The sequence below is a fragment of the Rhinolophus ferrumequinum genome, chromosome 6 (genome assembly GCF_004115265.2).
Source record: "Rhinolophus ferrumequinum isolate MPI-CBG mRhiFer1 chromosome 6, mRhiFer1_v1.p, whole genome shotgun sequence".
In the NCBI taxonomy this organism is placed as follows: Eukaryota; Metazoa; Chordata; class Mammalia; order Chiroptera; family Rhinolophidae; genus Rhinolophus; species Rhinolophus ferrumequinum.
Window position 1 is genome coordinate 83049209 of NC_046289.1, and position 15900 is coordinate 83065108.

General features: G+C 34.0%; 1 protein-coding gene across 1 annotated transcript in view; it reads right to left on the bottom strand.

Moving 5' to 3' along the window:
• Positions 1-15900, bottom strand: part of BAZ1A (bromodomain adjacent to zinc finger domain 1A) — an 83275-nt gene that overhangs the window by 16843 nt on the left and 50532 nt on the right. The window contains exons 10-18 of the mRNA XM_033108549.1: positions 15755-15850; positions 14889-15027; positions 13479-13625; positions 9142-9237; positions 8792-9016; positions 7671-7836; positions 7391-7504; positions 4325-4449; positions 956-1552 (exon numbers count right to left, since the gene is read on the bottom strand). Coding sequence (XP_032964440.1) covers positions 956-1552; positions 4325-4449; positions 7391-7504; positions 7671-7836; positions 8792-9016; positions 9142-9237; positions 13479-13625; positions 14889-15027; positions 15755-15850 — 1705 coding nt within the window. The remainder of the gene's footprint in view (positions 1-955; positions 1553-4324; positions 4450-7390; positions 7505-7670; positions 7837-8791; positions 9017-9141; positions 9238-13478; positions 13626-14888; positions 15028-15754; positions 15851-15900) is intronic.

Sequence of the window (15900 nt, forward strand, 5' to 3'; positions counted from 1 at the left end):
TAAAATATGGTATACAATGGAACATTATTTGGCCATAAAAAGGAATGAAGTGCTGATACATGCTACAACTTAGATGAATCTTGAAAACATTATGCTAAGTGAAAGAAGTCAGTCACAAAAGACCATGTATTATATGATATCACTCATATAAAACGTTCAAACACAGAGACAGAAAATAGATTTGTGGTTGCTTACGTCTATGGGGGATGGTAGCTAAAGGTGTTTCTTTATGAGGTGATGAAAATGTTCTAAAATTGACTGTGATGGTTGCAAATATCTGTGAATATACTAAAACCACTGAATTTTACATTTTTCATGGTGAATTGTATGGTATATGAATTAAATCTCAATTAAGCTGTTAAAAAAAATTGTGATCCAGTTTTTAATCCTAAACAGAATTAAAGTAGTCATGGTAATATGCCTCTACATTTAAGTTCTCTACCTAGACAATCTCAGTAATATAAAAACTTACACTTAAACACACCTTATTGCTTTTTCTTATCTGTCATCAATGGACCAGCCATCAAATAGGAAATGTTGCTACCTGATCCGCCCTTGTAGCCAATCTCCAAAGAAGTGATCACTAATGGAACCTGTCCCTGGACTCTCAGCCAAAACACTTAATGAGTGGCCTTACTCACTATTAGATCTCTGAAACTGATGGTAACCTTAGTGCCCGGGGTGTTCAGAGTCTACTGATAAAGGAATGAGATCAGGAAGACTATGTATCTTCTCACATAGCTAGATGTGTTCCTCATAATCCAAATGGAACTCAGTGGAACCTAGAGAACCTTGTTTCTCTAAGTGGCGAACTTTCTCTTTCAAACCGAGAACATGGTCCAAACGAAAGATAAGGTGTTTTAAATACAGCTCTAATAGTTTGAAAAATGTTTAATTTTAACCAGAGCTTACAAGGAGAGAAAAATAAAGACAATAGTTTTTATTGCAAGTTTACCTGAAAAATGAAATTTCTCTTCAGAAAAATGGGCTAGCTGTGCACATATTCTGCTTTTCTCTTGCAACAAAGTTTCTTTTAAGGCACTTTCTCTATGTCCTCTAGAATTAAGAGCTTCGATAAGCTGGTCAAGCTGTTCACAAGAACTGTAAAAGCACCACCGATTTGGCTTACGCACTGGTTTTGGCAGCTGCACAGAATAATCATATGGATCTTGGTCAATGTTGGAGGTAGATTCAGACAACAAAGACTCCCCAGTTTTAGTGGATATCTGAAGATTTTGAGACTGTACATTATTCTGAAAGGATGAAGGTCTAGGCAACAGCATGTCTTCAGTGAGACCAGAATAATCCTCTTCAATAAACAATCCAGGAACAGAAGGGAAAATCCAGTATCGCCTATACATGCGGTCACGGCCCAAGGGAAAGATGTTGGTGCATGCTATGGCACTTTGGATTTTTTCTAAGAGCTCTTTCTCTTTTCGTTGGTGTTCCTGTTTTAAAGCTTCTTCCTCATCAGCAGTGAAAGGCTCTCTTGTTACACAGTTGATCTCTTCTTGCCTTGTAAATTCTTTAAATCCATTTTGTCTCCTTTTCCCTATAGTTGAAACAACATTTGATCATCATCAACGTATTTTAAATTTTCACTGGAAAATATAAAGTACTCTAAGTTATTATGTGTTACGGACTGAAACGTATGCTCCCAGATTTACAGGTTGAAATCGTAAACCCCAATGTAACTATATTTGGAGACAGGTCCTTTAAAGAGGTAATTAAGGTTAAATGAGGTCATAAAAATAGGGGGCCCTAATCCAAGAGAACTGGTGTCCTTATAAGAAAAGGAAGAGAGACCAGAGAGTGTACTCTTTCTGCTTGTGGGCACAGAGGAAAGGTTGTGCAAGGACAGAGAGAAAGTGCTATCCTGCAAGCTGAGGAGAGAGGTCTCACCAGAAATCAACCCTGCGGGTACCTTGATCTTGGACTTCCAGCCTCCAGAACTGTGAGAAAATAAATTTCTGTTGTTTAAGCCACTTAGTCTGTGGTATTTTGTTACGGCAGCACAACAGACTAATCTACTATGTTAATAAGAAGCTGGTACACTTAAATATAAAGGGACACATAAAAATCTGTGATCTCCATACTGGAGAGAGTGGCAGAGTCTGTTATTCTACAAAACATATCCAGTCCTTCCTAAGGAAGGAGTCAGCCAACTACTTCTACAAAGGGCTAGCTAGTAAATAAATATTTTAAGCTTTGTGGGTCATATGCTTTCTGTCACAGCTACTCAACTCTGCCATTGTAGCATGAAAGCAGCCATAGGTACTATGTAAATGAATGAGCATGGCTATGTTAAATAAAACTTTACTTATGATCACTGAAATCTGAATTTTCTATAATTTCCACATGTCACAAAACATTCTTTTAAAAAATTTTCAACTATTTTAAACTGTAGAAATCATTTTTAGCCTATGGGTATATAAAAACAGGGGGCAGGGCAGATTTGGCCAATGGGCTGTAGTTTACTAACCACTGATTTAAGATACAAGAACCCCTAACTTTTAGTTGGGCACACAGAAATCCAAACAAAGGACAATGCTTCCCAGACCCTCTTTCCCCAGTAGGCACTGCTCCAGGAGAAACGTCTGGTCAGAGACTGTAGCAGAAGCATTACATGTAACCTCAGAGTTGTGCCTCTCTTTCTTCTTACCCTCTTCCAACTAGCTAGAATGGAGACATGATGATAAATCATTTCGGAATATGAGGATGGGAGAAAAATATAAGGATGGCAGTACCAATAAGATGGAAAAGAGCCTGATTTCTGGTGACCTGCCTGGCCTTTTATGATGTATTGAAGAATTAAACTTCTCTCTGATTTCAGTCACTAGCAAATTGCTTCAATAAGGTTGAAGAGTGTTTTTTCTACTTTTTTTGCTTAAAAGAGTTTGTATAAGATTGGAATTATCTGCTTCTTTAAAACTGGCAGAATTAACTAACCTATGAAGTTGTCTTGGACTGATATTTTCTTTGTAGGAAGATTTTTAATACTAATTCAAGATCTTTGATGGTTTAGAATTACTCACATTTTTAATTTTTTCATGAATCCTTTTTCATAATTTATGTTTTTCTAGGATTTTGCTCATTTTGCCTCCATTTTCAAATTTACTGTCATAAAATTGTATATATTGTCCCTTTATCTTTAAACTTCTACTTTATCTGTAGTTATGTTACTTCCCTTTTGAGTCTCAATTTTGTTTATTGTGATCCCCCCCCCCACAATGAATTGCAACAAAAGTTTGTCTCATTTGTGTCTTTTTCAAAGAACAAACTTTTGGCTTTGTTGTTCTCTATTATGGTTTTATTTTCTATTCATTTCTACTCATATCTATTGTTTCCTTGTATTTGGGTGGATTATTCTATTTTCTATCTCTAACTTCTTAAATAAATGCCCAGATCAAATTGCCTTTCTCCATTCCAAATATGTATTAAAGCTGTAAATTTTCCTTTAAGTAGAGGGACTGTATCCAACAAGTGTTAAGATGCAGTACTGATTAATTTTAAATATTTCCTAGTTTCCATTAGGGTTTCTCTTTTGATCCATTGCTTGGAAGTATGTTTTAAAACCCTAATCATATGAGGTTTATTTGTTTTGGACTTCTAAATCAATTGCATTGTAATCAGAGAATATAGCCTCTATGATACAGGTGATTGTCTGCCTATTTATAATAACCATTTACAAACTAATATAGAAAAAAAAATACCATCCAAATTATAGGCACAGAATAAACATAAGGCTCTCCTTCAATAGTTATCAAATGAAGATGGTTAAAGATCCTCATAAGTAATTTGTATCTATAGTTTTCCAAACATGTATTCTCATTGATCCAGAAATTATTTTAAGGCAGTAGAGACTTCCATTCTCAGCGATATGACACCAATCACAAGCATTTACTGTTCTATTTAAGAGGCATTCAATGTATGTTGAATGAGTACATTACAGAATTAAAATTTCTATATGGCCTAGTGTAATGTAGTTAATAAAAAAACTCAACAAAACTCGCTAACCAAAAGTAGAAGTTATAAGTAACTGACCTATTAAAGAGAGGAATATTGTCTCTCTTCCCTAAAGTATAAGTTACATGTGAATAAAGACCTAACCATAAATATACTAATGTAACTTCATAACACCATTTTATAACAAAATGGTCATTGAAAAAACTTACCACAGCTATGAGTTGGGCATTTAAAATATAAACACATCTTTGAATCACAAATGAAAGTAATCTAATGTATATTTCAGAATAAATGAAATAATAAAGTGCCTTATCAATTAAAAATAAGCAAGTATGTCCTTAAGAAATTTCTGTATTACCCCTTCTGCCTCTTTTATGTGATCCTGGGTCATCTTCGTCTTCAGTGACCGTGTCTTGATCTAGTTCCTTTTGCTCTATTTCTTTGCTCTCAGTGCTAGTATCAAAATCTTCCCTTTCTTCCTCCCTTTAGGATAAAAAAACAAAGATTATATTAATTAATGAATATATAATTCCATTCATGAAAAATTTATTGCCTGCCTATGAAGTGCCCTGCATCATGCATAGGAAGCAGTGAACAAGATGACACAGCATTTATAGTATTGCAGAGAAAACAGATAATTACATAAACCATTGTAAAATTAATAAATGTAATAAGTACTAAGAAAGGAGAAGTTCAAAGTGCTATGGAAGCATTTCAAGGAGCTCTAGATCTAGTTTCAGGGATCAAGAAAGGCTTGAAGAAGTGACATTTAAACTGCAATACTGGAGACTGGGAAGGAGTAAGGTGGCAGAAGAAATCTCCATTTTTGGCAGAGGTGATAATATATGCAAAGGCATTGAGCTGAAGAGAAAAGGAAGAGCTTTTAATTTTGAGAAGACTGTAAAAGAAAAACAAGTAATCCAAGATATGGACGAGAAAAAGGCAGGGTTAGATCATAGTGGGTCTTGTAGGGCATTATTCAAAAAGCAATGGTAAAAAAGTAAAAGAGTTTAGAAAAGGGAAGCAGTATGATTAAAGCACTTCGGCTGCTATGTGGAAAATGATCTGGGAGAGAAGGTAGATGAGGGGAAACCAGTAAAGAGGCCATTATAATAGTGCAGGTAGCTGGCTGGGAGGTTATGGTGGCTCAGAGTAGAAAGGAGATAAACAGACAAAGAGTGGAGGAGAGAAGTAGATAAATTTTATATGTAGTTAAGTAGGCAGAATAAACACAGTTGGATGTTTTACCTAATCCATTATATTGTCCAAATTAAAACTAAAGTTGTATGAACCTTGAAATAAATTCCACCATATATGTCCTATATACAAAATGAGGTTTGCAACCTGCAATGTATTCATTCAGGAGCCAGAGATAATGGAAACGAGTACGGCTAGATGAATATAAAAAATACAAAGTAGTGGGATCTATAACACGCTTATTTTCTTTAAAAAAAAAAAAACCTGAGATATCACAAGGAAAAAATTTGTAACCATATGAGGTGACGAATATTAACTAAACTTACTGTGGTAACCATGTCGGAATATATGCATAAATCAAATCATTTCATTGCACACCTTAAACTAATGCAATGTTATCTGTCATTTACATCTCAGTATAACTGGAAAAAGTTTACAAAATGTAAAAAAAATTGAGATATAATTCACCATTTTAAAGTGCACGATTCAGTATTTTTTAGTATATTCACAGGGTTGTGTGATCATTACCCCTATTTAATTCCAGAACATTTTCTTCATCCCAAAAAGAAAAACACCATAGAAGTCACTTTCCATTTTTTCTTTCCCATTGCCCCTGGTTACCAATCATCTACTCACTGGTATGGATTTGCCTATTCTGGACTTTTCATATAAATGGAATCATACAATACATGACTTTTTGGGACTAGCTTCTTTCACTTATAGCATAATGTTTTCAAAGTTCATCCACATTGTATAATAGCATGTAACAGAATTCCATTCCTTTTCATTGCTGAATAATATTCTGCTGTACGGATATACTACAAAAGGAATATATCATCCATCAATTGACAGACATTTGGTTGTTACTATTTTTTGGCTATTAAGAATAATGCAGCTATGAACTTTCATGTATACATTTTTGAGTGAACATATGTTCTTAGTTCTCTTGGAATTATATGGTAATTCCCTTGCTGTGCTATATGGTAACAGGTGGTTTAATTGTCTGAGGAACTGCCAAAATTATCCAACGGCTGCACCATTTTATATCCCCACCATCAATATATGAAAGTTCCAATTTTTTCCACATTCTCACCAGCACTTGTTATTGTCTCTCAATTGGATTATATAGCCATACCAGTGTGAAGTAGTAACTCATTGTGATTTTGATGTGCATTTCCCCAATGACTAATGACACTGAGCATCTTTTCATGTGCTTCTTATATATCTTGTTTGGAGAAATGCCTATTAAAATCCTTTGTCCATTTTTTGAATTGGGTTGCCTTTTTATTGTTGAGTTGTATGAGTCTTTATATATTCTAGATATTACACTATCAGATATATGATTTGCAAATATTTTTTCCCATTCACTGGGTTGTCTTTTTATTTTCTTGACAATGTGCTTTGAAACACAAGTTTTTAATTTTGATGAAGTCCAATTATCGACTTTTTCTTTGGTTACTTGTACTTTAGGTGCCTTATCTATTAACTTTCTTAAGGTATCCCAAGTCAATTTCTTAAAGTATTGTTGATGGACATATATAAAGTATAGTTTTCCAAGTCTGTGACCTATGATCTTAAAACTTAATACGTATTTTTACACGTAAGTTTAATCAAAAGTCAATGTATTAATTTTGCAATATTGGGGATTTTGGAATCTTCCATTGCAGATTTTTTTTTTTTTTAAAAAAAGATTATTTCTGCTAACTTTAAATATGGTTTGCCATTTACAATATTCCCACTTATCTTCACAATCAATCTTCATCCCAAATATTTTGAAATGCAATAAAATACTTAGGTAGTCACTAAATTGCTTAAGGCGCTTTCAACCTTTCCTTATACCGTCTACCAAAACCGCCCATCTTATCCCTATTCTTCAACAGGCTCAGAGGAGCTCTGGGAAGCACAGTGTATAACTGCAATGATGGTGGTAGTAGAGGGGGTAGATATTACTATTAATACTAGAAATATATTACTGGTTAAAAACAGACTATTAAAAGTTTTCTGGGAAATTATCTATGAGAAAATGAATTCTAGATTCCCTGTATTTTGAAAACACAACACATGTATACTTGAGGACTGTCTATATGTAAATTTCATAGGCTCACTAACATATTAGGTACCTATAGAAAACTAGTTTTCTTTAAAAATTTGAAAGCATTTTAGAATATAAAGTCTTGATTTTTATTCTTTATGGAAAGCCAAATGAACAGTATAATTCAAACCATACCCAATAGATATATCTGCAGCTGAATTTCTTTGCTCGTCTTCCTTCAGTTTTTCTTGTTTCTCTTTCATTTTTTGTTCTTGCTCCTTAAGTTTTTCTTCCTTCCTTTTACGAATTCTGAAAGTTAAAAACCATAATATAGTAATCCATTCATAACCTCTTGGTAAAGCCATTAAACATCAGTGTGAGCCAATGTCACATTATAGTCCAATGTGAAAAATGGTTCTAGATGCAAAGAAATAAACAGCTTTCATTAGCACAACTGACTATAATTATCTCCTACCTAGCAGCTGCTTCTTCCCTCTCTTTTCGATGTTGTTCTGCTTTTAATTCCCGGAACTCCTGTTTTGCCTGTCGTAATATATCAACATAATCTTCAATAAAATCCCTAGTAGAAACTAGGGTCAGTAGTTTCCCACAGAGAGCATGAAGTATCTTCATTTTTTCTCCTGTTAAAAATCAATAAATAATTTCTACATTATTAATGACAAAAAAGAAACTGTTTTGGAAAAATTTTAATTTGTGGCTCAATGTAAAAATGCTTAATAAAGAATAGGGGAAAGTCTCTTAAGATCAAACATGCCAATGGCATGTCTTCAGAAAAAAGCACCTTTGAGTCCAACTGAACAGTTATGTGATATAAAGGCATTTCAAATACTATTGACTACCTTACATACTAGTTACATAGATATGAAAAATTTTCAAACTACAAAGCATTGTTTTTCAAGTTGCAATTTTTAGGCTCACAAATGAAGTTCAAATCAAAACAAAAATATAACCACATAAATTTTTAAAAAATGGCAATAGGCAAATTGCTACTCTGAAAAGACTATATAAAAACTCTACCATAAATTATAAAAACTATATGAATGTTGAAAATTAAGGTACTCTACTTCTATTACATGTTCTCTTAAGCACATTAAACTATATATATTTGTATAATTTTCTTTTTAAAAAATAAAGTGAAAAAGAACTTCATCTTAACTTTATATACTGTTTCTCATACCTCAAATACTTATTCAAGGAAATGTTAAAATTTAGCAGCCACAGCTTACACTTCTGATATACTAATTAATAAAAACGAAAGCTAGTTAATTCTCACTTATCCTTTTAAACTTAGATTCAGTAGATTTACCATAAATTTTTAAAACAATAGAAAATCCAAAAAAAAAGGAAAGAAAATCATAAATAATTAAAGCTAATATGAACAACAACAGTAGTTTCAATTTAGGTCACTATTGGTATACCAACACTTTTTTAAAAAAATAAAACTTTTCTCTCTTTCTTTTTTAAAACTGATTATCATCTAAAATTTCTCATCAGCTACCTAGGTTTTCTGGATGTAAGAGGCCTCAAAGGGTAGAAAGTGGGCAGGTTATACAGACCCTAACTTGCCAAGTTTACCTGGTGTCAAATCATACACTGACGTGCTTGACAGTTTCTTCACCAGACTGGGATTGCTTAAACGAAGCTCCATACAGGCATCGTCTGTAGCATCAAACCCCCCTCGTTTCTGGTATCTGTACTTTGCATTTGCTGATGTGACATCAGCACCTGAAGCTAAGATGTGTAGTCTGAGGATTTCAGAAAGAGTGCAGCTATCAAGATCCAAGCTTTTCAAACTGCAGCCTATAGTTGTTAAAAATGAAATAGTCATTTAGAATATAAACAGCAAATTCTCAGCAATGTAAAATGTACCTTTATAAAATTAAAAATAAAAAGCCAATAAAAAAAAAAATAAAGCCCACACATACCCTGGTGCAACTGCGGCCATGCAGCTGCCAAAGATGCAACTGCAGACAGTGCAGATTTTGTGGGGTCTGCATCTTCATCCAAAGCCTCTGTTAAATCTTTAAGGAAATAAATACTTTATTCTAGTGCAAATCAAAGCTGGAATATTTGGGAACAATGCCCTTTTAAAATGATGAAAGACACAGCAAACAGCTTAACATTCACGAACCTCAAAGGACCAACACTAGGTACAACAAGCATCATTCACATTCTGGCTAGTCTCCATCTGAAACTACAAATCCTACGACATGCACCAAATGCTAACATTCTCCTTACCTAACATAGAAAAGACAATTTCCAAGTTACCAACAAGATGTATATACACATTCCAAAATGGTAAAATGTACTTTAGAGTGAAAAACAAATCTCCTTGCTCAATATAACTTAAAAATCTACTCTGAAAATCAGAATCCACTTGAAGATATCCAATCTTTTATAAATATTTTAAGATTGAATCATAACAAAGTATAGGTTGTAGTCATCACAAATCCAGCACAGAAAAATAGCTAAAAGAACTGATTTATCCTCTTCATTTAAATTGCCCGTTTTTAATTTGAAAACTCTCCAGTCCAAGAAATAGGAAGATTTTCCTGTATTTTCTAAGCAAATTGCTTTAGCTTTGAAAACAGTGCTTAGGGTACAAATAGGACTAAAGAGCAAATCTATAAGTACAGATGTATTTAAAGCACTAGTATACACAATTATTTCTAATTGTAATGCATAGATGACAAAAAAAATTAGTGTCAGCTTCAAAAACTTTAAGCTTACAAAAAACCCTTCTGCTATATCATAGTATAGTGGACACAGCTTCAGACTGAAAGTCAGATAATGTATATTCTGGTCTTAGCTCTGCCAGTCCCTAGTTCTTAGTTATGTAGCCTTCAGACAAATCATTTAATCGGCTTCATTTTTCTTAAAGGGCTGAGTCTAGATGAGCAGTTTTCAAATTCTTCAAATATTTCTTAGAAGCCCAACATAAAAGAGATAAAAAGTGCCCTTGTTAAAGTGGGGTATGCAGATGACAATCCTGCCCATTCATCTTTCCAACTCTCCTGCAGTGGCACCGAGCAATCACAGTACAACTTGTAGGGCTCTATGGATTAGAATTTGGAAAATCACTGGGCGAAACTGGTCCCGTGGTTCATTAACCTTCTACAACTATATGGTTCCTCTCCCCAAGTTCACAAACTCACAAAATGAACCTTAGAGAACAGAACTGCTGTCCTTTACTACAGGAAAAAGGCAGCTCTAGGATCATGTCTGATTACAATCAGTGACAACTTCATGGCAGTTAAAGCATAAACAATATCACACAGGAGAAATTATCTGACTAAGTATTACATATATGCAGAGGTTATTCCTACCAAGCCGTGAATCTAGTTCAAAGACAGACATTACAATTATATTCTTCCTCACCAAGGAAATATTAGACCTAAGACTTTCTTAATTTTCATTTCACATATAAAGCCGAACAAACAAAATTAATAGGCACTCTAAAATTAACAACAGTCCTAGTTGAAGAGCTGTGAAAGTGTACTGGCTCTCTCCCTTTGCCGCAATCACCACATCCAACCTATTTTATCTATTGTAAGTTACAATTTCCTAAGACAAAGGCTAATAAAGGCCTTAGGAAATGGACAACCAACAAAACAACAGTTTACTTTTAATTGTATTAAACTAACATGTTAAAAGACACATTTATTATCATAGTAATCTAAAATTAGGTACATAAAATTCCAACATTAAACAATGATGTTGCGGCAAATACACAAAACTATTCTATATAAGGAGGATACTCTTTTCCCCATACTTTGAAGGGTTTTTAAATTTATGATGTAAGACTAAAGAGAGGAATAAATATTTTTAATATAAGATTTTAAAAGTTGCTGGTCAAAATTTCGAAGATTTGATATAAAAACAGGGAGATTAAGGCCCAAGAATTAGATCTTCTTGCAGCTAATTTTATAGGCAATGCTAGGGGAACAAATATTCAAAATTTCAACTTCTTAGCCATATTATGAGGCCAAATAGCACAGTCACTATGAGGCTAGACCAGGCTGCCGGAGTTTGTATGCCATCACTTTCTTATTAGCCGTGTGTCTTTGGGCAAGTTAATTAAACTCCTCAAGTCTAAGTTTCTTTATATGTGAAAGGCAAAAATAATTATATCTACCTCACAAGGGTGAGATGAGGAGTAAATGAAACAATGCATATATAGTGTTTTATATCACTTATTAGCTATGTGATCTTCAGTAAATAACCTCATTGAACCTTACGTAGATTTCTCATTACTAAGATAAATTCATACTTTTCCCTTCTGCACAATTTCCCCCTTTCTAGAAATGGCAGGAAACACCAGCTAATAACATCAGCTAAAGAAGTCAGAGAATATTTACTACTACCTGACTATTCAATTGCTTTCAGGAAGAGTGTGGAAAAGCTTTCTTGTTACTGAGATGGGAGAACGTATGAAAAATACCTGGGGGAACAATCTACGCCCTTATTAAAACTGAAATAACCAGGTAAAATGTGGCCAATAATAGGGAAGTGAGAGAAAGGTGAAAAATTCCAAAGTATGTTTTTTCCCTCCCTAACATTTAAATATTTTCAAAACGAGCATTAAAAACTTTATTCAGAGGTAGACCTTATATTTATAGATGTAGGACTAGAACTATAGAAATTACAGGTCAAACAAATCATGAATAGAATATATAATAACAATACAAAAATACCAACAGTCATATATATTTTGCCTTTACAATGTAAAGTTGTTTTTTTCAACACAATTTTCTTGTCACCCCACTTTTTGTCATCAAGACTTCCAAACTACAATACTCATCTGCTTCAAATCCTGAATTAAAGACAGTTTTATGTCTTGTATTAAGGTCATAAATATTGTGTTAATGACCAACAACATCACTTGGTCAATAACCCTGTGATGTTATTGGTCGTTACAATAACCTAATGGTTACAAGAATGAATATTTGCTGCAGTGTATCGGTCTTAGATAATCCATTTTTAGTGCTGGTACTTGTCATCTTAGATAATCTTTAGACATTTTATAAATGGATTTTCCCTTCTGTCTTCCCTTTAACAGAATCTCATTTAATTGACTAAGTCACCTGAGATGAAGATGGGGACTATATTGCTACAATGGCCTTGATAAGGGACCTATGGTGATTGGCACTCAAGCTAGAGAATATACCAGTAGTGCCAAAAATATGTATACACATGACTTGTATTCATTTTTTATCGGTATATATTGAGTATTACAATTTTAATACAGTTTTTTCCTTTCTTAAAATGTGTATACATTTTTTGGCACTCTCTGAATTTTCCTTGAACTCAGGCTGTAAAATCAAAAGGCAACCAACATTGGATGCACATTCATCATTATCCTGTTGCTCCAGGGACGAGGCCTAAAAGAAAACTGAGCTCAAATTATCTAAGGCCGACAAATACTATCCAGATGGAGAAATGTCCCACTTTTCTGTACCAGAACTCTGCTATCAAGATGTCTCCCAACAGTTATTTCTTATTGTGAATTTTTATGCAATCCACTAAAGTATTGTTTAATAAAGCTTTCGATCCTAAATCACACATGTGGCAAAGTTCACAGAGTGTTGTTTAGGAAGCCAAATTAACCTCTTAATATAAATGCTTAACAATTGCTGTGATTGAGGTAAATCCTAAACAAAATAGTGAACATATCGTTTTAAAAATAAAAAAGGTTTTCTCCAAGAATCATTCATATATTAATGTGTACCACACACTGACTCTAGATACTTAAGTGCATAGAATTTAAAGAGCAAAATTTCAAGTTCAAACTAATTAATGAAATAAAACAAAATAAATTTTACTTAACCCTGATTTAAAAACTGTTGGATAAGATCTGAAAATGAAATCACAGTAATATTTTCAATTTAAAGTATTAATAACAACAATTAAAATATTTCCTTAGATGGAGGCAAAAAAATCAGTGCTACTTAGCAGAATCTCTTGGAATTACAGACACTGGTCAATGACATCTGCAATGCTCCTAAATTATAGGAGAAATCTAAAGGAGTAAATAGCAAGATAGATTGGGGAGGAAATATTTTTAAGGTCATCAGAAACAGGATACATTAAAACAAAGTTTTTATAAAGCAACTGATAATGTGCTGTTAGTATACGACTCAAGAATCGGGTAACTTGAACAACTATGCTTTATAACTGTAAAAGCAAGTTAATTTTAAAATAACCTTCAAAATGAGTTTCACTACAAAGTTACTATCAATCATCAATAACACTGAGTTCTGACCTTTGGTGTCAGCATCAGTTATTTGCTCTTTGGCTACTTCCTCTTCTTCTTCCGCTATCGCCTGGAAGATGGCAGTCAGGAAGAAAAAAAGCAATTCACATAGTGGGCCTTCACTGTCATTTCCTACAAGAGCTTCCTCTAACACTTCTGTGAATAAAATGTTTAAAATGAATTGAAAGTTCTGGTCAAGTACTAACAAAACAACTCCAATGGAATAATAAACATTTCAATCAATAATAGGCTGTGTAACTATTTTCTTAAGTGCCCATTTATCAAAATAAAACCAAGTATTACCCAAGGCAAAATCAAAAAACAATTTTATAATGATTACAATAAATTCTAATAAAACCATAAGCGAAAATCACTATATTCAAGAAAGCCAAATTAACCTCAGTAGATGAATACAATATTTCAAATAAGTTTAAATTTGAAGTGCAAATTAAGGTACATATTACGAACTATAATTTTATTCTAATTTGAACAACAATGCAGAGATCTGTTATTATCCCACTGTTCTTAAGAACTATGGGGACATTACTGTTTAACAAATAGTGCATTGGGAGGTAATCCTCTGCGTCAAGTGTACTATCGTGTCCAAGTAATAAATGTTTCCTGTCTAATTCATCTTACCTAAACCAGCATTGTTTAGACATTGATCTATAAGGCACAATGACTCATACCTCACCAGCTCATAAAGAGAAATTAAGGGAGTATGAAAGCCCTCCTGAAGAATTCCCTCTTATTAAAACAAGAGTGGCATTATAATTCTGTCTTTGAGGGTCTTTACTTGGATCTCAAGAAAATTATTTTACTATTTGACAGCTGAAAATCCAAAATGGGATCCAAGGCCCTCCTCATACCAATTAACCTCTTAAAAATGATGTTTACACGAAGTAAAAGTGTATTAAGTACAGAGTCAAAACAGAATCACAAATGAAAGGTAGGCAACAATTTGTTTCCAAATACGGCTGACATCAATTTCTTCCCTCCCTCCATTTACCTATTATGCCACCCTCAAGAAGTGGAAATTTATTCTTTTACCCCTTGAATCCCAATAGGCCTGACCAATGGAATACGGCAAAAATAAGGCCTGCCAGTTCCAGGCCTTGCCTGGAAGAAGGTTGGCAGTTCATTTCCTGCCTCTTGGAGCCCTCAGCTGCCACATAAGAAGTGAAGGCTGTTCTCATGGAGTGGGAAGCACTAAGGCACCAGGCAGGTGTGTGAAGCCGTATTGAACATCTAGCCACGTGAGCCTTCAGATGACTCCAGTTCCAGCCATTGTCTGACAGTAAACTCCACGAGATGACAAGAGAGCTAGGCCCAGTGACTCCACAGAACTCTCAGAGATAATGATTTGTTCCTTTAAGCCATTAATTTTAAGGTGAACTGTAATACAGCAATATCACTTGCCTAGGGTTACTCCTTCAGGAAATTCATCTTGAAGATCAAAAAGTTCCCCAAATGCATTAAGGAATTCCAAAACCATCAGAGCATCACCAAAGATTTCAGGAGGTAGTCTAGTTTTCACTGGAGTTGGTTCTGGAAGTTCCTGCAAGATTAAACAATTTACATAACTACTTGAACCATGTACAGGAAACTGTAAAATGTAGATATGATATCCTTTTTCCTAGTAAAACTTACTTCACGTAGACTAGTGCTTCTCAACCCGGGATGTTTATCACAATCATCTTTAGAACTTTTAAAATTATAGATGTCCTGGACTTACTACAACTTCACTAAATCAGTCTCTAGGGACTTTTCCTTCATCAAACTAAGAACATAACTTTAGGCTGGCATGCACTTCTGACTACATCTCCTCATTAAGAGGGTCTTTTATCCTAGATTCTGAGGGTAAGGCATCAGCTGTGCCAATATTATCTTGAATGCAGGATCTCCTTAGGATATGGAACAGAATTAATCCACCATCTACTGGCTTAGAAATGGTGATGAATGAGTTTGATTTGGATACTTTCATCGTTTCTGGAGATGGGAAGAATCTTTACCTAGCAATTAAGCTAAAAGCATGCCTGGCCCCAGTGGTTTTTGAATATATCAAGCACATATAAGCAATTATTTCTGCAGAATCAAGGTCATTACCAAAACTTGTTATAAAATAGTAACAATGCTACCTTGGAACTCTATAAATTTGCTTAATTGGCTATTTCTTCTCAGTTAAATATGAAGAGGCCACTATTAAAAAAAGAGAAAGATTTCTTCAGCAAAGCCACACAGGGCACATAGAACATGGGTGGGTGAAACATCAAATATGCTTATACCTTAAGATCATCACATTCCATATCTTCTCTTGGTTTACTCCACTGTTTTAAGTATTCCATATATTTTCGCTTTTCTTCACGTAATTTCTCTCTTTCCTAAAACAAAAGGTTAATAAAAATTCTTACAAGAAATTGATAAGACAGCA